The sequence below is a fragment of the Bemisia tabaci genome, chromosome 6 (genome assembly GCF_918797505.1).
Source record: "Bemisia tabaci chromosome 6, PGI_BMITA_v3".
Lineage (NCBI taxonomy): Eukaryota > Metazoa > Arthropoda > Insecta > Hemiptera > Aleyrodidae > Bemisia > Bemisia tabaci.
Genome location: NC_092798.1, coordinates 15419111 through 15445636, shown reverse-complemented (window position 1 = coordinate 15445636; position 26526 = coordinate 15419111). Strand labels below are relative to the sequence as shown.

At 36.3% G+C, this 26526-nt stretch overlaps 2 protein-coding genes across 3 annotated transcripts; one reads left to right on the top strand and one right to left on the bottom strand.

The window, feature by feature from the left end:
- Window positions 1-6948: 6948 nt before the first annotated feature.
- On the bottom strand, window positions 6949-12492 carry ND-B17 (NADH dehydrogenase (ubiquinone) B17 subunit). Its single transcript, XM_019040338.2, has 4 exons — window positions 12333-12492; window positions 10277-10560; window positions 8722-8823; window positions 6949-7527 (listed from the first exon to the last, which is right to left on the bottom strand). Exons 2-4 carry the CDS (start codon window positions 10547-10549, stop codon window positions 7390-7392), a joined length of 513 nt encoding a protein of 170 aa, XP_018895883.2. The 5' UTR covers window positions 10550-10560; window positions 12333-12492; the 3' UTR covers window positions 6949-7389.
- A 157-nt stretch (window positions 12493-12649) lies between these two features.
- On the top strand, window positions 12650-23067 carry Pabp2 (poly(A) binding protein nuclear 1). Of its 2 annotated transcripts, none has more exons than XM_019040309.2 (6): window positions 12650-12813; window positions 13806-13947; window positions 16140-16251; window positions 17162-17229; window positions 17756-18084; window positions 20545-23067. In XM_019040309.2, the coding sequence occupies exons 2-6, from the start codon at window positions 13810-13812 to the stop codon at window positions 20576-20578; spliced, it is 681 nt and encodes a 226-aa protein (XP_018895854.1). In that variant the 5' UTR covers window positions 12650-12813; window positions 13806-13809; the 3' UTR covers window positions 20579-23067. The 2 variants fall into 2 exon arrangements, with proteins under 2 accessions (XP_018895854.1, XP_018895869.1); XM_019040324.2 differs by having other exon boundaries at window positions 12745-12938.
- Window positions 23068-26526: the final 3459 nt, after the last annotated feature.

Here is a 26526-nt window from a genome sequence, read left to right as displayed (position 1 = left end):
GTTAAAAGAATATCCTTTCTGTATTTTTTTGGTATAAATACGAGCTCTGTAACTGCATTTTTGCGAAAGTTATGGATGTTTGAAGGTTACGACCTTAAAAAATGGCAACGCTGTTTTCCTATGGCTTTCGGCTAAAAGCAGCCAGATGTAGGCCCAAAATGACCTATACAATCATCCCACAAAGTTTCGTACAATCCCCGTCAGATCACTTTTTGGCCGTTTTGCATAACCCTCTTTCAAGCTATAAATCCCTAGTATAGCACAGTGCAACGATCATACCTATTAAAATACGATTTCGATTGATTGCAATAAAATTGTAATTTACTTTACCATGGAATTTCAATATTTTATATCATTTGGTCAATGATTGCGGTATATTATGACTCACCACAAAAGCGCATAATTCCCGAATAAAGAAACTTTAGAAGAAAAAATAAGAATGATTTGTGTCGTCGCACTATCTACTAAAAGGCAGGCTTAGAGGATTCGTTCTTCTTTGAAATTTTGCACTTAAATGTTAAAAGTGGTTTTATAGATGGGGGAAAATCCAAATAAAAGATGTCTCGTTAATATAGGTCATAGGGGATCTACAAATTATGCTCAATGCTTAAATTTTTTGGCGGTTTCGTAGACCATCCGTATAGGCAATCGATGCATTTTTCGGAAAATTGACAATTTATTGCCGCGATAAAAATCGGCAATAGTTAACGTCTTCGGCAAAACAGGCGACGCGTTGCTGTCATTAAGTACAGGTTTAAGGGATACAAGCAAAGCGCCCTTTAGTTAGAGCCTTACGCGACATACGCCTTACAAACTTCATTATAACCCCTGGATGCAACTATTCAGGCTCCATGGATGTCCGTGTTGCATACACACGAAAGTGAAGGTGTTTTGGCTTCCAGGCACTCATCGCTTATTCACCCGCGCACAGTGCGGCGCTTCGTGGGCACAAACGGAAATAGCTGATTTTTTTTTCTTTGTTTAAGAAAATTCATTTGACTTGATATTTATAATGAGGAGCGTTTTTCTGGAGAGAAATAATCGGTCATTTTATCTTTTCATTCGTAGATCACCAGGGATAAGCGTGAAAAGTTGAGGGGTAAAATGCCGGCATGAACGTCCCCATTGAAAACATATGAGGAAAATAGTTTCCACTTACAAAAACAGACTTTTCTCGAGAAATATGCGAAATATTCTGAGATATTGACATTTCCTTACTCCTTAGGTATCCTAGGTACTCTCCTTTTTATTTGAAATCAATAAGTTTTGGGTTCCTAACAAATACTTACCTAGTGCATAAACCTCTGATCTCCATTTTCGACAATCCCCATGACATTTCTAGTGTAGCGAAATGTTTCTTATGAGGCCTGAATTTCATTTGGAGAATTTAAAGCTGCAGAATCGGATTCTGCTGGAGAAATTTTATAGGAGTTGATATCTCAAAGGCCTGTATCCGGAAAATTCAAAATTTGCATTACTGAGAGGATCATATTTTGAAGTTTCTTCGGCAGCTAGGTATCTTGTTTTGGATGACCACATTTCAACCCTGGAGAATTTTTTGGCTTCAGAATCGGATTTTGTGGCAAAAATTACTTCAGACCCAGCATCTTGATGGGGCAAACATCTTTTCCCTGCTAAAAATGGTGAGTACAAATGAGTAGAAAATCAAAGTCATATGTATAGAATTTCCACTCATATGAACAGAATTTCAACTCATTTGAATAGAATTTAACTCATATGTATGAGCAGAATTAAGCATTTAGATTTTCTAGGTACCCAGTTTTCGCCAACTTCCACGACTAGAGATCGCACCTCACACGAGTTATTCAGAGTTGAATTTGTCTGATATCTCAGAAACTATAGTCACCGCATCAAAAAAAAATTATAAGAACAAAATGTTTTTATTTTTCAAATTTACATTCAATGCTGGTGTCTCCTGGTCAGAGGCAGCACTTCTGAAAAATGAAAAAATTGAATTCATTTGAGATTATTTTTTTACTCAATGTGAGTAGAATATTCTAGTGATATGAGTAGAATTTCTTCTCTGTACGAGTAGGATTTTTACTCATATAAGTAGGAAGTTCTATTCATGTGAGTTGGCGAATTTTGAATACAACTCGTCATTTTTAGCAGGGATTTTTCATTGCTGTAACGATGTTTGTCGGCATCGTCCACTCATGCCACACTGTGTTGTGGGGCGCGGGCTGGTTGTGAGAATTTAAAATGAAAGTGCGCCCTCCATTCTTTGTTTACACAACGAAGATTTCTCTCGTTCACGGTTGATCTCCAAATCATGTTTAGCACAGCGCTGTATCAAAATTGAGGCGCAGATGATACTCAAATGCCACTAGTGATGGCGATATCAAATCGATTATCTCGGTAAATCGATTTTTTGAAAAAAATAATCGAGAAAATCGAATCGATTTTTTGTTGCCGATTTCTAATCGAAATCGATTTTTCGAGCAGGAAACGAATTATTGAAAAAGTCAAAATGATCTACGTTCATGTGGCACAAAAAGGCCTAAATTCTGCGAGACCCGAGTTTCATTTCAAGGTTCAGTTTTGATTTTGGCGTTGAAGGTGGATTTTTAAGTGTTATAAAATCGATTTCGGAGGAAATCGATTTTTCCTAAGATCGATTTTTCCATCCGATTTTAAAATCGAATCGATTTTTTACCGAAAATCAAATCGATTTCCCGAAATGTATTTATTCGAAAAAATCGCCATCCCTGAATGCCACGCATAGGCGCAGCTATCCGTGCGTAGTGGATTTCTTGGCAGTATAAACGATGGATTGAAGGCGCTCTGTCATTTTGGAACCTCGCAGTTCAGCCCGCCGCACAGTGGATCGTGTCAAATGGGAGAAGTCGGACAAAATTTGGAAACTTTAAAAGCTCATGACTCAGCTTATACAAAACTTTGAGATTTATAAAGTGGTTCCATTGGTTTCCTCATGAAATTGTCCTCTAGAAGAACCCTTTGAAATTTAAAATGTGACGAATTAAACATTGCAATTTGCAGTTTTAGTCAAAAATTTCATGTCCGACCGCGCCGATTGACTCGATCCACTGTGCGCCACCGCGGGTGAAGCGATGAGAAGCCAAAACGCCTTCATCTCTGTGGGTATGCAACACGGACATCCGCATAGCCCGAATAGTTGCATCCAGGCGTTAAATAATAAAATTTGTATAGGTAGGTACTGGTACTGCTCGACTGATAGAGACTGCAATGCTTGTTTCTTTCAATCCTTAACTTAATTTTAGCGTTGCATATTGTGCCGACGAAGTAAACTAAGTATATGACTGATTTTTATCGTGACATTGTCAATTTCCCGAAAAATTAATTGATGGTTTGAATGTAATTTTTTTTACAACGTTGCCCTTTTCTTTGGCCCTGCACATATTTGCCTGACCTAAGAGCGGCGAATGTAGCTGGCAGAGTTGTTTCGTGGATAGGTAGGTACCTACCTACTCCGAAATCAAATTTTCGAGCGCGTATCCCAACATATTTGTTTTTGTGGAAGAGTTAGAAAAGAAGTCTAGTCAGAAATATAGGTACATCAACCAACGGTCAGTTCAGAACCTGATGAGGCAGGACCTAAAGCTTGTAGAAACATAATCTTGTTCTTGATACCTACGTTGGATACTGATTGCTTCAGAGCCATTGAACCGGAGCACCAGCAAACTGGGTTCATAAAGCGCGAATCAAAGACGAAGTATTGAAAGGAAGCCACTCTAAAGTTCCTCACATCAAATCCTGGTTAAAACGTTGAAAAAAATCGAGTAAATTTTTCTTCTTTGGTTCTCCTTCATTTGTATGTATAGGTGTAGGAGGCCACGCCCCCTATATATAAGCGCTTCGCGGTCCCATCCCCCAAAGCGCTTCGCGCACCTCTGCATGGCGTCATACCCTACCTACAACAGTGCTGTAGGTAAGGATTACTCTTATAATTTTATATTTTGGAGTAAGACTGGCGCCTTACAACAACCGAGGGGGGCTTTTGCAAGGAGACAAGAAAATAAAATTTTTGCTGATAGAAGTTCTAAAAAACCCTAATATTTAGACCACAACAGCATCCCCATTATTTTACAACCAGCCACGCCACTATAGGGGGGGGGGGGGGGGGGGGGGGGGGTAAGCGGCAAAAAGGTTTAAAAAACGCCTGAGCCGATAATTTTAATAGCAAAAGTCTTCATTGTTCTGTATGTTTCCTAGAGCAAAACAGGGTTGGGGCCTTTTACATAACTTACTTTCACCGCCCTATAAATTCTCTTCTTGTTTTCAGGTACTGCTTGCAAATGCTCTCAGCGTAAAAGTTTATTAAAGTAGGTGCCTACTTGATTTTGAAAATTTTTCAGGGAAACTATATTAATGTGGAGAGGAGGCAAATCATAGAATTTTCAAAAAAGACCGTAGAAACGAATTTATACGTGGGTTTTTTTTCCTCTCTTCTCTTACTCTTCTTTATTTTCCAGTTTTAATCCATTAATTGCAATAGGTATAGGTAACTCATTTGAAAACTGTTAACTTTATAAAAGAAAATAGCATATTTGCTCCTAGCCCCTGAAAATTTGATTGTTGCCAATTTCTGGACGAGGCTTAAGTAGTACTATTTAGTGATTCTATTATCTCAGTTTTACCAAACGATGAACTTGTGCCCGGTTGATCCTTTATCGATAATGGAACTGTAGAAATGCTTATTTCCGTTTAAGGCGTTGCAGACTTTCTGCATAATTTACACTCTTGACGTTCTAAAACTAATTTCTTAAAAACCTTTGAGATTTCCCCTCTTTTTGTAAAGAGTATCTTTGAAAATTTCAAGCCATTGTACTGGGTTGGTCTCCTTCAAAAGAGTAAAATAGGGTCAGAGATGTTGAAGTACAGCAACCAAGATATAGTACAGAGTACCTACCTATAATAGTAATTATACTTTATTCTTACCCTCTTGGGCTTATAAAGTTACAGAGATTTTATTTTTCATGTAAAATATATCTAAATCATATTTTCAGTGTTTACAATTTTATATGTAGATTAAAAATCTAAAAATTACAATGGCGCTACAGCAACCAAGACATATATATACTATTTGTGCAGTTATACCGTCGATATGCTTCATTGCTTCATCACCTAATTAAAGTCGATGGAAATATATAATAGCTGTTTGTATAAGAGCAGGAAAACCCACAAAGATCCACTGGTTCCGGTTTTTTCAGTGAGACTGCCAAAATGCTTATCTTAGTTGCGTTTCGAAATCACTGCTCCTACTTTATTTTTTAAAAGAAGACTAAACCAACATCATGGCTTGAAGTTTTCACAGAATTTTCTTTTAGCAGATAAAAAGAAATCACTGAAATTTTCAAAGAATGACATTTGGTAGCATTTCATGTAGAAAATAGATTATGACTGGAAGTCTGCAGCCCTGCAAACCGAGATGTGCATTGCTGCAGTTTCACCATCGATATGTGATTGAGAGATTATCTGGTATTATTCATTTTCATTGCCACTGTATACTTGAGTCTCTTTTGCGACTGATGTATTTCAATATAGGTTAAATTAGGACGTCATTCTTTGCTAGGTAGGTGTCTTCTGTGACAAGATTCCCTCTAAAATACCTATGGGATGCTCCATTGCTCCATGCGGTTATGCAACTCTGCATACAGATGGCTAGGATCAAGAGGGGCATTATATACTTCTCATAACAACGCTGCAAATCTCTGCTCATGTTTCATTTCTTTCAAAAGCGAACTGACCAAATTTTTTTGAAATTTTCTGCGAAATTTCTTCATTTATTCGATAACAATCATCAACAATTTTCAGGAAATATTTTAGTTACTTAGTTTTCTTTGACGGAAAAAAAAAAATAAAAAAAAATTGTAGAAATTAAAGTGTTGCAATAGGGAAATGCATTTCTCAACTTAAGTCATCCATATAGCCTCTGGAGAAATTTTTCCCTCTCTCCCCTGTTTATCTATACTAGAAAGATCATGAATTTTCCCCTACTTTTTCAGTTTCAATCATCCATGCTAATTCTTGTATAATTTTTACCCTCTCCTCTCTCTTTTTACAGAAAAAATTATGCAATTTTATTTGATCTCCCTTGGATATATACCAGTATTATTTGTTAAAAAGACATAGATACTATAAAAGACATTACATTGATTACTTTAGTTCAGGGAAAAAACGTTCAAAATTTGTATTGAAACCTGTGTAGTTCTAAACTGATGAAATAAGCATCTAATGACAGACTCAGTGACAAAAATTTAAATAGACCAAATTATGATAAAGGTTCAAGATGATCTGTCCTTCTAGATGGATACCATGAGTATATACATAAAAAAGAACTGGCCAAAAGCCAGAGAAGAAAAGGAAATGAGTTTGGAGCGATTTACGGCGCTAGTTTATGAAAAGTCAAGGACAAAGAAAAAAGTCAAAAAGGAGTAAAAAAAAAGTCAAATTCTCGAGCAGCCACAATAGAAACCCCTCTCAACAGGTTATTTACAGTCAATGACTAGAGTTGAAAAATGCTAATCAAAGACTGCGATGATGTCAGTCTCCTGTGATGTTTTCTTTTATTAAAGAAAATCCACCACCATTGTACTTAAATTTTTTGACTTATTCTAAGTAATTATACAAAATTGCAGGGTGATGTTTTGATTAGAAATCCTCGTGAAAATTGAAACATAATAATATATCAGAGATAATTAAACTCTGCAATTGAGGTAAAGTAGTTAGCCATCCATACCTGCATTTAGATGGTATTATTGATGAATGTTTCTATAAAGAAGATTTGATTTTTGTACTGGCATGCAGTGAACATACATGAGTCATGAGTTTGAAGTTGAATAGAAATTAATTACTTCGAAAGTTTTCTGTGTGTTCAGGTTGTTTTACTGAAAATAGAGGTGAAAAATATGCAAAAATGGAATTTGGAGAGATAAAACCTTCAGATTTTCTTGAGATACCTTTATTTTTATTTGTTCTCACAGGTTTTTAACAATTCAAGTAGACAAGTTATTTTCCTGATTGAGGAGAAAAACAACTGAGGTAAAAACCCACAGTTCTCTCTTACATTACAGAAAAACTCCTTGGCAAACTTTTAAGGGCAATATATTGACGTAAAATTACATTATATCTCAAAAACTATAACAACATATCAAAACTAACAAAAATTGAATTTTCTACCTTTTGATGACCACAAACTTTGATAGAAAGAGAAACAAGCGATTGTTATTCTACACAGGAGAAACTATTTCCAAACTAGAGTTAAATCATTTGCTTTACAAATTCCAACTCCGGGAAGTAAAAAATAAGATTCAAATAGTTAATACCTCCAAAATTAACTGGTGGACCATCAAAAGATTTCAAGTTCATTATTCCAAGAGGTCCAATTTAGATTGGAGAATTTTTGAATTCTCTGTCGCAGTAATCAGCAAATGTGCGATTAGAAAGTTTTGGGTATCCAGGTTCACCGGGGTAAACTGGCTCTCTACCAACATGCACGTGCCATCCGTGCTTTCGTTCCCAAGTCTGAAATAAAAAACAAAACCAGGTGGCAAACAGAACATAATTGTATTTAACTTCTGAACGAACAGCCAATGCCAAAAGAATATCCAGTTTGAAAGTGTAAAATACCATTGAAGTAATTTAAAAAAACGTACTACTAGTCAAGATGAAAGGTCACGCACCACAAGACATGATTCCTCATCAGCATTTTGTGCAGAAATTGGTAAACATGATGACAATTTTGGAAATCAACTCATGAGTGAAAATTAGCTGTAATAATTTGTGATTTAGCGTGCGTACTAAGGATATTTAAAATTAAGTAAAATTCAAGCAATTAAACGCCTAAATATCTTTTCTCAGATCATGTTTATTACTTACAATAAATTGATCTGCAATAATCCTCTTCGAGAAAAAGTCAAAATCAATGCAGGTTACATTATTGTGTGCCTTACATTGTGAAGAAACCTTCAAGTTCCGAAAATGACTACATGGCAATTGATTTTCTCTTTCAGCTAATTCAATTTTTACAAGACGGGTAAATTCATCAATAACAATTCAGTGCTCTGACAAAACATTCAATCATGGACAAATGAAATTACCTCAAGCCAGAGTTAATGAATAAAGTATGGTTCTTTGGTTGGCAGGAAGTTAAGATTGACAAACACAGAGAAGGCTTACTCTCCATTCATGCATTGAATTTGGAAATTTTTGATAAGTCCATCATATTTTGTAAATTTGGGATGAAAAAACATACATTACATGGTTTCATTTCCTGTCTAGTAGCCTTTCAAGATATGTGAGACGGTATGAGCTTTCACTAGGGGGCTGTGCATAAAATATACCATGTATCTGGGTTGTCAGTTTTAAAAATCTCTGCTCCCATTTTATTTATTTGAAAGAGGACAAATTAACATAATTCCTTTTAGTTTCAACAGAATTTTCCTTGCACAGAGAAGAAAAATCAAGAAAGTTTTCAAGAATTGACGTTTAGTAGCTTTCCCACTCAGAAATTAAAGTATGACACGAAATCTGAGATTTCGCAAACCGAGATACTAGATTCGGCAGTTTCACTGTCAATTTGCTGTTTCTGAAATAAGCCGGATGCAGTAGTTCCTTACTGCAACACGTATTTCAATTCTCTCTTACAAAAAAATACAAAGAATAAATGATCACACAAGTAATGATTACATCTGTTGATGTACATCTGAAACCACTTACCCCACGGTTGTACATAAAGTAGTAGGTTGCAACATAACCCGAGGCAATCAAAAGTAAAGCTTTTCCAATGAAAAAACGATAACTTAAAGCTGTCTCACGTCCCTGAAAAACACACGAGTGATAATTTGATTTGAGAATGGTTATTCAATGTGCAGGGGTGCAGTAAGTTCCCAAGCATCAGATTTTGCTGAGATTAGGTGTTTTTCCTTTACTGACAAACAACCACTGAAATTTTCAAAGGACTTGGAACCGATAACCAAAGGATTTGCATGAAGGTCATAGAGTGGTAATGTGAATGGAAGAGATCATCATGTTCTGGTCGACGAGTGCCATGCACGGTGTGCGCCGAGCTTTGCTCACTTTTTCGATACATTTTCAATCCAATATGGCAATGTAGAATACATAATAATTCAGATCCAATTTGTTTATATTAGATGGCAGGGTCCTCATATATCGAAAACAAGTGATTATGTATCGAAAAAGTAACATGGCATGGCATAGGGGTCTCAGAATTCGGAACTTGGAAAATGCTCAAAAGTGGCGACAGCTCTCCCATTAACATTAAGACTCTATGCACTTTATGGAGATTTAAAGCAGGCTATATTTTGTCATTTGACATGGTGACTCTTTAAGACCTCTCAGCCTTAAAACACTTATGAAATCCAAGTTCTTTCTGGCCAACTTTGAGAAAAGCAGCAAGGGCTGAGAAGAGAATTTTTCGGCAACATAACATGCAATATCTTGTAGAAATGTTGCAATCACCGAATTGACAATTGAAAAGACCTCTTATTTCCTCACTCACACAGGCGAGAAGATAAAACAGACAAAAAGAATCTACTTCCTCTGAGTGATGATAGCGTCCAAGAGACCGTGTGTAAATTTTAAAAAATGCGCTTCTCGGCCCAAATTTTCAGGACATTGACATGCAGAAAGTTTAGTTTTAAAGTCATCATGCTGAGGAAGTTGCAAAGAACACCATATTAAATAATAACAAAATTTAACTGATACTAAATGCCTGGGTTTCTGTGCAGAATCCTTTCCTATAAATTGCAATCAGAATTTTTTCATTTCTTATACGTGGCATAAGAGGCATTACATTTGAAAATAAGCTTGAAGTGCGGCCTTGCCTCCCAGCACTGCAATAATTTTTGAACCCTATTAGAGGGAGAATAACAAAAAGGCAAAATTGAAAAATACCTGCCACAGTGAATCTGGAAATCTTTTAAAGTTAGGGGCTGCTCATAAAATATATTACGCTAAATTTGAGATTTTTTGATCCCTCTCCCTTCGAGACGCTCTTGTGATGATAGTCGCATTCCTTTGACACATGAAAACAAAATTCTGTAATGCTTTCCGCCACCCTTAGAGCATTACATATTTTATGAACAGCCCCTTCTTACTTTGTGGTTGCTTAATACTTCTACTCGATACAGTGCTTATTGGTACCTCAGGAAATAACTTCATTGGAGTTATGCAGAACAGCTTGCTGGCATTTAAAGGACTAAAAATGAGTAAAAGTATGCAATGGATAAAATGAGAGATGTATTACACTTACAAATCGCTCTTCTATTCTGAGTTTATCAAAGACCATATCAAGAGGTTTCCTATAGAATCGCCTTATAGGATTAACTAGGTCATAGTACAATTCAGGCAGATGTGTGACTGGCTCATGTGGTGCTAAGCGTTGATCTTTCAAGAACTGGGCACGAAATTTGCGGTCCTCATCAGTCATTCCCCGAAGACGCTCTCTTTGATCATAGAGTCTTCCTTCGATGTTCATGGGAGTAACGCCCCCAGTATCGGCGTTGTAGGGTACTTTAGACGTCATGATTGCAGGCGCTAAGGAGGAAAAAAAAAATTCTGCATAGGTAAGTACCCAGGAAGTTTAGGTCATACCTGATAAGTTAGATTTTAACAGGAGCATGAAATGTAATTGAAAGTTTTATTTCCCCTCAACTTATACATTTATTTGAGCCTTTTCTCACTTTATTAGCAGTTATATCACTTTGTGGTGAGGGAAGAACTTTTCCCCTCTGATTCAAGAAAAAAAATGAATACTTGGGGAAAAGTTACTCCCTCCGTGAAATTCATATATTTGTAGCCATGAGCTTGCCTAAGTTGGTTGGAAATTTTCTCAGACTTTAAACTAACACTGTCATCTTGTAAAAATTTGGATTGAGGATCAAGAAGAAATAAGAGATATCTGATGGTATCAAGTTATGAATATCTATTCATCAAGGTTCTACATAATCTTTTTAGACAAAAATAAAACTTTAATTAAAGCTGTAAAACAATGACTTCCTATGAAAACAACATACAATTTCTGGCAGACACAATGGGGAGGGTACCTGGGAGACAACATAAATTAAGAATTTATGATAACTATCATTTAGAAGGGTTGTTTTGTATAAAAATACATTACAGGAGGTCATACACCAGTCTGTCATCAATATTTAATTAAACATTCGATAGAATATTTGAGGGGCTTGGAGGACAAGGCGCATAAGTGCAATTTTAGAAACTCTAGACTAGAGATTAGCGCCTAGCAGCCTCAGCTTCGTGCCATAGCTTATTATGCTTGAACTTCAACAGGTGAGATACAAGAAAACGACTGGACCTCACTGATAAAAGCACAGTAGATAAAAACAGGGAGAGGCGAAAGGGAAACAGAAGTCCAGACCTATTCATGCTTTACCATGTTGAAAAAGGAGGGATGGAAATAAAAATAAAATCATGTGCTCAGCAGCATGTCTTTGATCAAAATTGAGCTGTGGGTGTTTTGTAGTAGTTGAAGGTAAGTAAGGTCTATCAGAACACCAATCGATTTTGCCTGGAAGATATTTGACGCCGAGAAAACAGCGCAAGTGATGAGTGCATTTTTTGTTTGGAGTGTGACCTACCGTCGCTCTAAGCACAACTGCTGGCCTCAAGTTGGCTCAACTGAGCTGAAAATTTCAGAAGACGTTCATGAGGGTGTGAGACAAACACTTGTAAATTTTGAAAGTATTCAGAGCACTCTATGGGTTCGAGTTAAATCCAGAACTTTAAACTTCTTTTTTTCGAAATAATAAAAACTGCACTTAGGTGCCTTGTCTTCCAAGCCTCTCATTCGACTAAGGAAAAATCATTGACTGTTGGTTAAACCTTCATAGAACCTGTTTCAGATTACTTTACCTCTTTTGATATACGCTCAGAATAGGGAAATACATACAACAAAAGTGGAAAAGTAATCTGGAATGGGCTGTAGTTATAACTCTGGCAAATTATATTGCCCAAGTGAAGTGACCTCAGGACCTAACAAAGTAACAGCATCTTTCAACAAAATATTCGGGGGTCCAATTGAATTTTGTTGTTAAATCAACTCTAATGTAATGTCCACTCCATTCAATTCAACAAATGTAGACATCTGATTGTAACTTTAAAAGGACTTGGATTAATTTTAAAAATTAACACAGCCTCTGGAAAGGCTGATTGAAGTCCTACTGCACGAGGCGTTTGGACTTTCATTGATTCATTGTTATTCTCCACCACAGACACAACGACCTGCTGATTACTTCCGAAGGAAAATGATATATTTAAACTGCAGGAAATCATAATCCGAAGGTACTTACAGGATGAAAAATTCGAAGGACGACCTCCGGCGATAACTGATAACTCTTCAGCAGCCAATAACCTCAAATAAATGTAATTGATTGTTGATAATTGATAACATGGTGGCAGTGAGCAGTGACGTCAAATATTATCTTCGTGAAAGAGATGATGGTTAATTTCACAGGAAGACCCAGTATGAGCCCATGGTCAGAACAGTAATTTTGTCGTTTTGTTATGAAATTGGTCGAATAAAATTGCTTCACAGTCGACCAAATTGTTCTTCTAATCAAAGTTCGGGTGTGAAAAAATTGATGATTTCTGAATCCGACAATCACATCCTGCACTACCTGCACCTGTAATCTCTACCAAAGCACCCCTCCCCCTGCAATCGATTCATCTTGTTTTCGTTTTGAAACTGCTGGTGCTGCTTCTTGCATGAATCTGCCAGTACTTACGCTTCTAAGTGGTGATATTTATCCGTATTAATCAAAAAGTTTGTCCGTAAGTGGAATGTGCGCTTTTTACCTTAACTTCACAAGTTAATAACCTTTTAAATTAAATCTGCCAGTGTCGTGAATTTGCGTTACTTATTCCAAAAATTAACCCCTTAAATTTCCCACTTCCCGGTAAATTTTTCTGTTCTGGCCTAGCCCTGTCCTTTAATTCTCGTTCATTGTTTTTAGTACTTATCTGGCTCTTTTGCCCTGCGTTATCGTTCTCCTTCCAAATTACGGTTTTGCTTCCCATTGTGCTATTTACTAGCTTTTAAGTTCATATTTTGGCCCTTCTGAAGTCCCTAACCTCAAACTTCAAGTCTTCTGCGCAAGTAAATTTGACCCTAAAATTACTTTGGCACCGTCTGTGCCATTTGTACAAATCTTGAAAAATTGTCTTTGTAAATGTCCATTCATTTCTCCCATTAAGTTATGCCATATTTCTGGAGGTAAACTTATGTCGGTAACTTGACCTAACGCTCCTTATTGCTTCACAGTGGAAGCGACTAAAGGCAGCTCAGATATCATTACTGCAGCTATCGAGAAGACAGAAAATTCCCCATAGTAACGCCATTCCAAGATTTTTTTTCAAATTTAATATGCACCTAGCAAATTTTGACCAGAATTCTATCTATCTTATGGTTGATTACAGAGCTGACCCTGTTGCCGATTTGATGATTGTATCAATGTAGTTTATTTTTGCATCCCTATCTGTACAATATGGAAGTACATTTTATTATTTTCTGGATTTTATCTGCTCTTGTCGTATTGTTGTGGCTCTTTTTAAGGCCGATTTATTGTACATGCATCTACTGACTAGTTGGTTCTCTGTTGTGTCAACATTCTGTTTAGTTTACATGCTAAAGCAATTCCTCCTTCCCTCCCAACTTAAAACTCGACTCGCATTCATAGAAAATGCAATAATCAATTCATCACTTTTAATCTCACTAAGATTTAATTTTTATTGGGTGTTAATCAAATTTCATCTTTCTTTTGTAGAGTTATGGCGGATCACGAAGATGAGCTTTTAGGAGATGATGGCTCTGCTATGGAAAACGGTAATGGCCTTCTATCAGGATCTCTAGATTGTGAATTGGAGCAAAGTCTCATCGATGGTGATCAGGAACGATCAGATGATGCTGTAAGCTAAACTGTTTTTCGTACTTATTTTCATTTTCGGTGATTGCAGTACCTCTTATTTCATGTGTGAGCGGGTCAGTTTTGCATTCTGTAAGCCCTTTATGAAATCATCTGCCAAGCCAGATGAGTTGACACAGATTATGAAGATTCTTTGGATCTTCATACAATGGACCACTAGATAAGGTACGAATTTCAGCATTCTGACACATGTTGCTCAACCAAAGTTTCATGTAAAACACGATGCACACAAAGAATATTACCGAAACTAACTCCTTACGAAGATACTTAATGCTTCTTGATGCGTGAATTAGAACCACCCGCTCATGAAAACTCCATGCTCTACGTGATTCACATTGCGCTAAACGTTATCATGACAGTCTACAGTATACAAATCTGGCAACCTCAATCTTGATGCTTTGGCTCAGCTATAGAAAATTGCTAATAGTTTGAACAACACATGGTGGGACATGAACATTGCTCGACTGAGAAGCTTGCTAAAACCGCTGTAGTGCGCGATCTGATTCATGTAGAGCTTTGAGTTTCTTGGGAGTGGGCAGCTCAAATTCCTTGCAACTCATGTAAAATAAAAATGTTAATATCTTCGTTAGGAGTTGGTTTCAGTAATTCTTGCTGTGCGAATTGTGCTCTACGTGAAATTCTGTCTAGAAAATATGTATCAGAATGCTGAAATTCGTACCTTGTCTAGTGGTCCATTGAAGAGAATTAATTGGAGATCCTAAACTTAGTTTTATCAGTTTGTCTGCATCACTTGGATGAGGAAATCTCCATGAAAAACTCACATGGAATTGCGTTGCATTCAACAAAAAAGAAGCAACCCATCTACAGTGTTGTATAAATTGTGCATCATTGTCTTTATCTAGTAAAAAAGTAAAAATGTTTTTTACTTCTAAAGAATTTTCATTATTAAAGGAAAACAATCTTGTATGTAAATTTGATTAGGCACTAGTATATTTTAAAGCTCAGAAGAAATCGTATGATCTTGAAAACTTTTAATTAAGGTGGTCTCCAATAAAATCCGATTAAATGAATGAGACCGATAATGAAATAAAGGACTTAGGTGCCAAAGTGCACATTTTTAAGTCATGGACATCATTGAGTTTTTTTTAACTAATTGATTTTTATTTGGGGTGCCTCATCATTACACCCCCAGTTATTTTACCTCACCTACGTTGCTAAACTCTCCAGTCTACTGTCCGGAGGATCGTCAGATTGCTGGATTTGTTTACACTTGATGTCGAATACATTAAGTTGACAAAATCTTCCATATTTCTCAATTTTCTAAACTTGCGTAACAATAAGTGAACAGCAGGCCCAAAATCCGATCATATTGCCTGGATAAAATACCAAAAAAAGATGTGAAATGAAGAGAAATGAGGCTAACTTCACTGCTACGTCACTCACAGGTAGTCTCCGACCTCGAGAGACAGGAGAGTTGGAAAGCTGTTCAGAGACTGACATAGCGGCACGTAGCAGGTCTCCGGGAAATTCCTCCGAAGTCCAACAAAGGATGTTTACATCTCCGGGTAACTCTAGAGAGTTCAACAAAGCACCTCAATTCTGCTGCAAATCAAGCCCCATGAGTGGTGTAGATTGTGTTGTGGGCCGATGGTTCTCCGGAATGATGCCTCTGGCAATTTTTTTTAACTGAATTTCTACATTAAATGGTCAGAAAATCATTTTAGAATGTTCAACCCTTACTCAGCTCAGTGGGTTAGAGAGAGAGTACAAATTTTTAGTTCTTGAAAGTCAGGCCCATGAATCCTAAATTGAGATTTGGTCAGAAGTTAATAACCTAAGGACTATGATCGCAATAAAATTCTACAGAGTTCTTGAAGACTCACTAATCTATTTTCAAGCTGCATGTATGAAACAGAGCAGGCATCTTTTGCAGCACTCTGCCCCTCCCCTAACATTTACTACAACTATTTGCATACAGTAAGTATGCTGTTTTTGCAGTGCCAAATACAGTGCATTGAGAGTGCTATTGCGTTTGCGGTTGCATTGCAAAGATGGATAGGGTGGATTCACTTAGGCGCCAGCACCACAATGGCCCAGCCCTCCCCCCCCCCCCCCAATTTTTAGGTGCATTTGGTGCATGGCGCCCAGAGAAGGCAAAACATCGATTACTTGAATATTCCTGGTATTTCACCATTCTGTTTTTTTCTGTCGTAGGAACTTGCCGCAATCAAAGCGAGAGTAAAGGAAATGGAAGAGGAAGCAGAGAAATTGAAGCAGCTGCAATCAGAAGTCGATAAACAGATCCTTGGCAGTCCCCCTCAGAATAGTAAGTTCAGTTTCAAAGCTTGTAGCAGATCTAAAATCATAACACAGTAAGTTGAAATTTTTTAGCTAACTTGCGTTAAATATCATCGTAAAGCTGAAAATCTTAATACAGAGGGAAAAAGCTCATATGAGCACAATTTTCCCTCAAAGAGATACGCTGTTAGGTGCAACACCAGTAATGAACATTCAGAAAGGCAACTTCAGATGCGTTCCGGGTCTAATTGGACCCATCCTCAGTGCAGCGCAGCCTCTTGAATTTTCTGCTACTAAATTTGGAGAGGTCTTGAAAAGCAGCCCGACACTTGGGCAAGCAGTCGCTGGCGGCAAGTACTGATGCACCAAGGATGGGTCCAATTAGACCTGAAACGCGTTTGCAGTCTTGAATGGTCGATACTAGTAGTGTTGCACCAAACAGCGCATCTCTTTGAGGAAAAATTGTGCTCATATGAGCTTTCTCCCTCTGTATTGAGAATTTCAGCTTTATGCTGATTTTTGACGCACGGTGGCTATAAAATTCCATTTTACTGTCTTACTACTTGTGCGTCTACCATAATGAGTTTGTAAAATCATAATGTACATGGACGAACTATGGATACATAAATATGATGATGTTAGTTTTTTCTAATTCTGTGTGGGAGCACTGCAATGACACTGTTATGTATGAAAAAATTGCTAATCCAACCTTAAAATTACAAAAGTGGTGAAGTTTTCTCTTCTTTATGCGAAATCTTTGGTTTGCAGTTAGGCGGTATAGTTTTTTAGCCATCTAGGTAATTGGTTTTTATAGTGGGAAGGCTGAATTTTCTGCTTACATTTACTTAATTAAAATTGAATGTATATCCTTTCAGGACTGAAAACTAGCCGAAGTGTGTATTCTAAGTTTTAACTGTGCTCTCTTCCTCTTGTTTCAGGTAGTTCTCTCAACTTATCATTAGAAGAAAAACAAGAAATTGACAATCGATCAATTTTTGTCGGCAACGTATGTACCTTTAATTATTCAAATCTGAAAGTCCTTTAACTATTGACTAATTGATTTGAGTTTTTAGACTCAGTCATGAATGTTTGCACAGAAAATCGTCCCTCTAAATCTTAAAACATGCTAGTCAAAAACACAGGTTCATTTATACCCACCACATATTTTGTTCCACCATAATCAACTGAGAATAGAAAATAGTACAATAGAATTGACCCTATAGTCTTATAGGATTATTTTCTGCATCAAAAATATGAAACTTGTACCTTGCCAAGTTGATCTGAGTCTTTATTGTTTAATTGGTGGTTGTTCCTGACTGAAATATTCGTGGTTTGCGATATAGGGCACAAAAAAGGGCCATCAGTTTTTGTGGGAGCACTTTTTTGGCTCGCTCAAAATTGTAAAAAGCAGGGAACTTTATTGACCCTTGCTATTTATCTCAGAAAATTTTCCTGCATGTGTCACCAATTTCAAGTGATCTTTCAAATTAAAGAGTGTTTAACAATTCACATTTTTCTTACCCATGTTGTAGGTGGACTATGGTGCAACAGCCGAAGAACTAGAGCAGCATTTTCATGGTTGCGGTTCAATAAACCGTGTCACTATCCTATGTAATAAATTTGATGGCCACCCTAAAGGCTTCGCATACATTGAATTCACGGACAAAGAGTCAGTAGTAACAGCAATGGCCATGGATGAGTCATTGTTCCGCGGACGACAAATCAAAGTTAATCCTAAAAGGACGAACCGACCAGGCCTTAGTACGACAAATAATCGTGGCTTTGGTAGAGGTCGGCCACGAGGACGAGGGTTTGGAAGGGGCGGCTTCTATGGTGGATACAGACCTGTTAGGCGAGCGAGGTATGTCATAATCTAGATACTATTTTTGTCAATTTTTCTTGAAAATTCAGCTGGTAGTGAATAATTAAATACTTGCAGGGGTGCAGGATCTTCCAAGCTTCCATGTTCTCACGAGGTCTGCCGCCGGCTTTCCACATTTTTCTGGTTGCCTTTCCACAAAACTTCCCCTCAATTAAAGAAGTGATCACCTTTTTTTTTTTTGCTGCCCGAATTTACAAGCTTTAGTGCGCAGTGTATTGAATTGATCCAAAAGCAAATAAAACCTGCCATTTATGATGCATGGCTGTATCAAGAGCGCATATAGCTCTCGAAATGCTATCCTCCTATCATTATATTGCTGCTTTGGGTTAATTTTATCTTATTACTTGCATTCATTCAAAGAGCACACATGGTATCCCAAAATGTGGAAAAGTGCGGAAAATGTTTCGAGGTTGAGAGAGATAATAGAAAAGACACGAAGAAGCGCACATTGTGAAAATATGTTGAAAATGTCATATTGTTCGATATCCTTTAACATTAGTAGCCTATTCCCTCTACTAACAATGCTTTTCAGTCAGTGAGAAAATTATGGAAAGATTTCAGGCTGAAATCTGTTAAAACGTGGAAGAGCCACGCAAATACAAGAATAAGTTTTGAGAGGATTACAAACAATTAGCAATTTTTGGGCAATAGCAACAATTAGCAATCATTTTTCCTTTTCTTTCGATTGATTTTCATCCAGTTAGAGGAAATGTAGAAAAGTCCTGAAAATGTGGAAAGGTTTCCACAATTTCAGGTTGAATTCCATAAAACTACTTAAATCGTGGCGGAGATGTGAAAAAAGAGTAAGTTGTGAAAAGATGTTGAAAAAAAATCCAATAAAATTTCCTGGGTCCTTCCACATTTTGCATAAGCTTTCCACAACTTTTCATCGGCTCTCATTCAGTTGGAGGAAATTTGGAAAGCCTCCCGTACATTTATATGGAAAATAGAGAAATCCTCAAGTCTTTTCCCCAGTGGCGTGGCATGCTTGCGATATATCATTTGATCTGCCTTTTCAGCTTATGGAAAAGGATCGATGAACAGGGTGTTCGCAACAAACACCTTAATAATCAATTCTTTACCACAGCTTCTAATGGGGAAATATCGACAATTGATCGTTCACGCCACGCCTCTGCTTTTCCTGATCGTAAAACGGTAAATTCATCAAAGACCACCACTTCCCTCTCCATGAATGGTTCGAAATTCCCTGCGAATCGCGTTGTTCAAGACTTCCGCTGCAATGCGCTAGTATCGCAGATCCCTATGCGGACTGATACAAAGATGTGCAGCATTTTTAATCCTTAAAAATTTTACCTTCTACCCTTATTTTTTTGGTCTTTCCAATAAACCGGGCGCGTGATCGGGCATTTTCTGCACCCCTGGAACTAGCGGAGTGGTTGAATCCGTTCAGTCCAATGAATTTCCTCTTAACCATCATGATTGTCCCCATACACATGAATTTTAAAATCTTGCAACTCAAGGGGAAAAAATGGCTTTTATATTACTTAGAAAGTTGTGACTCATTCAGAGAAGCTCGTTTTTGGTTTTGTTTGCAATCCGTCAATTCAAATCTAAATATCATGTATGCTCATTCGGTTTGGGAAAAAATAACCCAGACATTAAAAACTCCTCAATTTGGTCCGTCCATTGTCATTGAATGCCAATTTTAAGACTAGAGGAAAATTTGTTGGTAAAGCCCTGCGGTTTATCAAATTTTCCATTATTTTAGTTTTAATTTGAACCCTTGTTTGTCAAATTCCTTTTCAAAATTAAATTCATCAAAGTTTTGCATGTGTAAGGAATTGGGGTCAACAAAGTTGAAATACATCCAGATGTTCGTATTATAGAGCAGTTATAACGTCTAAAATTTTACAGGTTTCAATTTCACTTTCATTGATAACAGTTTTAAAGTAAAGTCTGTGAAAATGCATAAAAAATTTAAGAACGTAGTCTGAAGATGAGAACTCACTGAAGAAATTTAAAATGCAGAAATAGAAATTCGTGGATTAGTTAAGGGACTTTGTATATTGGGTACTTATGCCCCCTCCTCCCTCTAAAAAAGCCAAAAAAAGTATAAGCTCAGCAATTCATTCTCATGCTCAAGTTGTGCTGGTCATGAGTCATGAGCCATGAGCATATTGACGGCTTTGAGGACCTCTGTTCTCACAAACCGTTCAACATGAGGAATCGCATCCTAGCCGAAATGACGCGTGATACTTCCAGAACCTTTCGATGTCGGTCAAAACGACTGGTTTGGCAGGCAATGTGATAATGAATGTTAAGTGAAGATGTACTCAGGGGTTGACCTAGATCAACATGAATCATTTACTATCCGTATTATCTACCGTCATTTAACCAAGGAATGAAGAAACCCCTGTGTAACTTTTTTCAGTTTGAGTATCACTGAAAATTCTAATTTAATTGCTTTTCATGTTACAGAGCATATCGGAGATCATCGTACTTCCCATACTAAGTAATGCTGTGTTATTATTCCAACAAGTTCATTCGATGTAAGTGTCTGAAGAAGATTTGACTCAACTTTTCTACTATATGTATGCAGTAAATGAATTTATGTTTACTCTGTTTCTTATGCGTTTTTTCTGTTGGTTTTATTTTTTATTTCAGCAACTTGTATTTACTTACATGCTCCAATTTTCAGTGTTTTTTACCATGTTTCTCTCACAACTAAGGATTCCTTGATAAACTCTCGCTAAATCCTTTCCCACCTGTTCAAAACCTATTTCTAGAACTGCAGCCGTAATATATTGCGCAAGTAACCTTTGCTTGCATTTAGTGTTGTAATTATACATTGTATAGAGGTTAAAATTCGCATGATTAGGTTGATAGTCTCCTATTCCCCGTTTTAGGAATAAAAATGGGTTTTGATGTGTATCTATTTATTTTACTTTATTAAATTTATGGCATCTTAATGTACAGGCACTTACTTTTCTTCAAATGATTTCTTTATGCTCAGGGGCAAATTTTAGGGTGTTCTGTATCTTGAACTTGATGGTGCGATTACTCTTGCAAGAATCCACAAATATTCCAAAAACGATCAACAATTCTCAAAGCCTTTTCATGCACAAAAAAAGAAAAAAAGAAAAAAAAGAAAAATTAACTACCCACATTATCTTGCACTGCAATGATCATACATAATGAGATTTTATCAATTTAATCCATAGCTTTTGAGAAGTGTTCTCTCTCTTATTTGTCATTTCCCTCAGGAAGGAACGCATCTAAATTGCGCTGTCTCATTATTTCTATGTTAGTATATTTTATTTGTTCATAGAAAAAATGTCGCATGAAATTTCTTGAAATATCTAGTGATTTTTCTTTACCCCTTTAAAAACAGACTACATAATTTGTGCAATGGTTCTCCAATGCAAAAATGAAATGTTTGTAAAAATACTGAAAAAGCGCAAACATGATTCTTTCCTTTTGTACCAGAGACAAAGAATCAATTCTTATTTCTTGTTTATTGAAGAAATTTTCATCTCGTATTATCATTCTATTCATTAGTTTGCATTCTATTAAATTTCTATTTTTCATACCAGGAATAAACTTCAGATCAAATTTTTTTCTCAGCAAAAACTGAAATGCATGAGAGAAGAGACGCCTTTGTTCGAAGCAACAAGGTTTTGCTTTTTTTTGTTTTCTTTGCTTGATTTTGAACAGTCAATGGGAAGCAACATTCAAGGTTGCGCCTGGAAATTGTGTTTTCTTTGATATTTTATTTGCTCTTATTATACTTAATCAAAATAAAAAATCAATAATTAGAAGAATACATATGTCGCAGGCAAATAGGAAAATCAGGCTTTTTGTCAAATGCCCAGGCAAATAGTCAAATATTCTAACTTAGATTGAAATTCTGACTCTTTTCCTAATTTCAGACAAAATAATTCATTGCTCCTGCAAGGAAAAATTCTCAGTAAAAATTTGCACACACAATAGTATTTTAAACACTTTTTAGCTCCTGAAGAGACACTGATCTTGAAATTTTTAGCATGTCGTAAAATACAGAATTTTTGGAATTTCAACATTTAAAAATATGAGAGGCAATTGAAGAGGAAGAGACAAGAAGAGTTCGTATGTTTGATGAGTTATTTTTCCAAAAATAGTGAAAAATCATGAGCTCTTTGCCATAAATTCACAATATTTTGTAGACCGTCAAAATTTGACTATCTGCCTAGGCATTTGACAAAATGCCTGATTTCACTATTTGCCTGCAACATATACGTTGATAATAAACCGAATTGGCGACACAGCCTTTATAGTATCAATAATCAATAATAATTATAATAAACCTAAATCCATTAATAATTATAATCAGGTAGAAGGACATTTTCCCGCCAAGAATAGCAGGAAAGTGGCACAATGCATTTAATGGACAACCGTCGGTTCTGTAAATAGCACAGCTCTACAATCCGGAACAAATAAGAAAAAAATACGATTATTGTTTGTTTTCCCCAACTGTTACGAGTGTTGCTTCTGAACAAAATGCATTTAAGGGCTAAAGAAGAAGTGAAGTAAGTGGGTTGAGTATAACAGAAAAACACCATGTTGCAACATGTTTGAACTGAGAAAAAAAGGTTTGAAGTTTTATCCCTCTATAAGACTCAATGTGGAGATGAAAGTTAAACAACTGTCTTCAATCAAATTATTTTTTCTCGGCTGTTGAATTCAAATCTGCCTCCAATTAATTTTTTCAAAAATTTGATTCTGTGCGTTTCTGGATGAACTTGTTCTAACTAGTCCTTTGATAAGTTCGGTTAAGCCGAGATGTGCTGATCATAGTGATGGTCTGTTCTACAAAGCATCACCATCAGTTATGATTGAGTATATTAAACAGAAAATTATAGAACTAATGAGATGAACATCCCCGGAATATTTGTAGTATCGTCTCTGTAAAAGTTTCTCTCAAGCTCATTTAATGAAGTTTTCAATAAAAAGAAAAATGCTGAACACCTTCTTTTCTTTAAAAACTTACCCTTCAAATTGATCCTAGAGTTTTTCTACATACCTATAATTTCCTGTGAACATCTGCAAATTTTTTAATGGGATAAATCCTGATAGGACAAGGATGCAAATTCAGAAGGTAGTCAGTGAATTGAATAAATTTTTTGAATAACTTTTGCCGAGTGGACTGAAAACAATTGAGTTATCATTAAATATACTGCTTTTTGACTGTTTTCATTCAAAGTTGCAAGTAAATCACATATCAGGAAGAAAGAAACATTCCTCATTCTCCTTCCAAAACTCATTTTTAACTCTAAGGAAACTGAGGGGAAGCACCTAGCTGAAGACAGTAAAGGACAAAAAATACCTTTGTGAAACCTCATTTAACTTTCCTCCCAGAAAGAAACCGAGGAATCCTCTCCAGTTCCACTTCTAGTTTAGTTCCCCTTGCACTGTCAATCGGAGCTGCAGAAAAATCCAAATTACTGGCCATTCGCCTTGATCAGGTGTTGTTACTTAACTTTGAAGTTTGCAATTTGCCTTTTAGACAAAGGTGCGGTTCGATGGCAAAATGCCTAATTTAGCGGCAAATTTCCCCACTTTAAAAGTTAAAAAGTTACTTAAACTTTTTTTGAAAGTTATAGCTTTACGTTCACCACGATTTGCGAATGGTGATCTTGGGCTTTTTCATTAACCCTGCAGTCCGTAAATTTCAGTAAAGGCAGATCAATGCTCTTGGAAAGAGTGTAGGCATACTTAATTCTGCATTTTAAGAAGGTACACAAATCAAATGATAAAACAATAAGCATTTATAGATTTTTGGCGCCAGCTTCTATGCCGCAGGAATAGTGTCAATTTTTGTTAGTTTAGAAGTAAACATGCCAGTTGGAACCGATGTTCTAGCATCTAAATTTTGGGTTGTTCATGTGAAGTGGTAGCACCACTTTAAGTAACTAAATGGATATTTTTTTGAGGGGCCCAAAGTCTAAGTTTGGGGAACAAACGGGACTAACTGCTTTCCAACGTCTGCTCAATCTTAGGAGCCCAAATGATGTATGTGTCTGGAAAATACCCATTGAAACTAGACTCAAAGGATTGAATACAAGCTAAATGGAAATTTTTTTTTGGTTTTCTCGAAACTTGGAGTTTATGCTTGGGCCCCCAAGAACAGTATCGGATCCATTGAAATCCTGCGATTTTGCTCCTAAATGTGAACAACCAAGGAAATCCATCTGATGTAGTGCTTGGTGTAGTGTAAGTAGAAGGTATTCGTCAAGGTATGATTGAATGTTAGGCAGTTGTAAAAGATTGTGGCTGAACTGATTTTGAATTAAAAATTAATACCTACGTTCATAAAAACCGCCTTTCTCTTATAATTTCTATATCGCAATGAAATATGATCTTTATTGATCTGGTTGTTGCCAATTTAATCCATGAATAATTTGCCTTCTGCTAAAACGTCATATTCCTTTCTTTGGGCTTCAATTGCAGTATTATTAACTGATCGTGAGTGTGCCCAAAGAAGTTTTTGGAAGAAGAAATATACATTTTGAACTTACTAGAGTTGTTATGGCGTCCGATATTTGTGTGTTGGCTGGTGCTGCTCTTAAAAATTAATTCGGACCAGGAAGACAATAATATTAAAAATAAATAATAGTTTTAGTTCCTAGACCTGAATTACCTGAAGTGAAAGAATAACTCACCATGACATGCATTATTTCCAATGCTTTATGAGGCATTAAACATTACTTCTTTGTTTTAATGTTAGTCTAATGCTGCGCTATTTTTGGGCTGAGAATTTTTAAATCCACAGGTAATTGAATATCCTCAGGCAAACACCAAACTGGACCAGATTGATATTAGAGGAACTAACAGAAAAACTAAAGAAAACTAACTTAGGAAAATTCAGAGAATAACATTAAAGAACATGGGAACCACTCTGAAGCATAAACATAGCGATTAGTGTGTTAAAAAAGATGCTTCCAAGTGAATTGCATAAAAAAAGTAAAGTAGTAAATAAATTGCATCCATAGCTGTGCTTGAAATGACTTTCAAAGACGGTATCTTAAAGGGACATTTGCTTTTTTATTCAAACTTGCTCCTATCATGTCTTATGCAGACGCTCCTTCTCTTGAGAGATTACTGCGTGTACTTACCTACTTTACAAATAGTTCTCAGAGATTTGTTTTTATTTCATTTCTTAATTTCATTCTATTTTTTTATGCTGCAGCTGAAAAAGATTTAGTTTCTGTGCAAAAAAGCAATACTGAGCTCTTTTTTTTTTGTCTTTTATGTATAACTAGTTTTTTTCTAGAATTTTTGTTCTTTATAAATTATGAAAGTTTTCATTTATTAGCCTTAAAATTGCAAGTGGTTGAATTTTGTCCTACAGCATTACTGGTGTCGACTATTTTTTATCCACTTTGCTCTCATGTGTGCCTCTGATGGGCATTGACATTTTACAAAATAAAACATGCAGTCATCCATGGAGTTTTTTCAATTCGTCTGGTCTCCTTAGTCCCCCCCCCCCCCCCCTTCTTTTTGAAGTGAATCCAACACCATCATTTTATTATGGGTTTTCAGCTGACTACCATCTGTTAAAGTTTAAGTGGATCTTCAGCACTTAAGAGATCGATCTCAAAGTTGGATCAATCTATTGATAAAATCTGAATTTTAAGACATTTTCTTAAAAATCTCTGGGCTTTCTATCACATTGTAGTCCATCAGGTTTTTGCACACAAATTTTGACGGAAAAACACTTTATAATAACTTGAGAAGTATCCCACGTTCGAGTGAATACGGCAAATTAGTTGACCTTTTGATTTGCAATATCCATTAGAGATGTACTTCTGAAGCTATTTCAAAGTTTTTCTCAATCAAATCTTGTGTGGAAATACCTGATGGACCACAGTAATATGTATGCTCAGGGATTTTTTAAAAAATTCCCTAAAATCTAGACATTACCATTAAGGCACTTGGAAGACAAGGCAGTTTTTGCTATTTCAAGAAATATGTGTTTGAAGTTTCGAAATCACATGGATCCTTACGTCAGAAAGAAAGTTCAAATTGACTTTTTGATGCTTGAAAATTGGAATTTGGGAGCGAATTTTTCACAGATTACCTATGCATCAAGACTAGTTTTACTTGAAATCATTAATATCTCAATTTTTTCAAAAACCTCACTTATACACCTTATTGTCTCCCAAGCCCCTCAATTGATACATTGACTGCTGAAATTTTTTCTCAAGTGTTGAGATTGGACTCCGAAAATTGCATTTTTGCTAAAATCAAGAATATCTCTTTCAAAAAATCAAATTTAAATCTCATTCAGGCATCAAATTGACACTGACATCTACGTCATAAAATTTTTGCTATTGCAACTTGCTACTTGCCATTTTGCTTATGCAGTGTGTGACTTGGGTGCACCTTGTTAGTTTGTTAGTGGAGATAGATAAGTGTTAGATT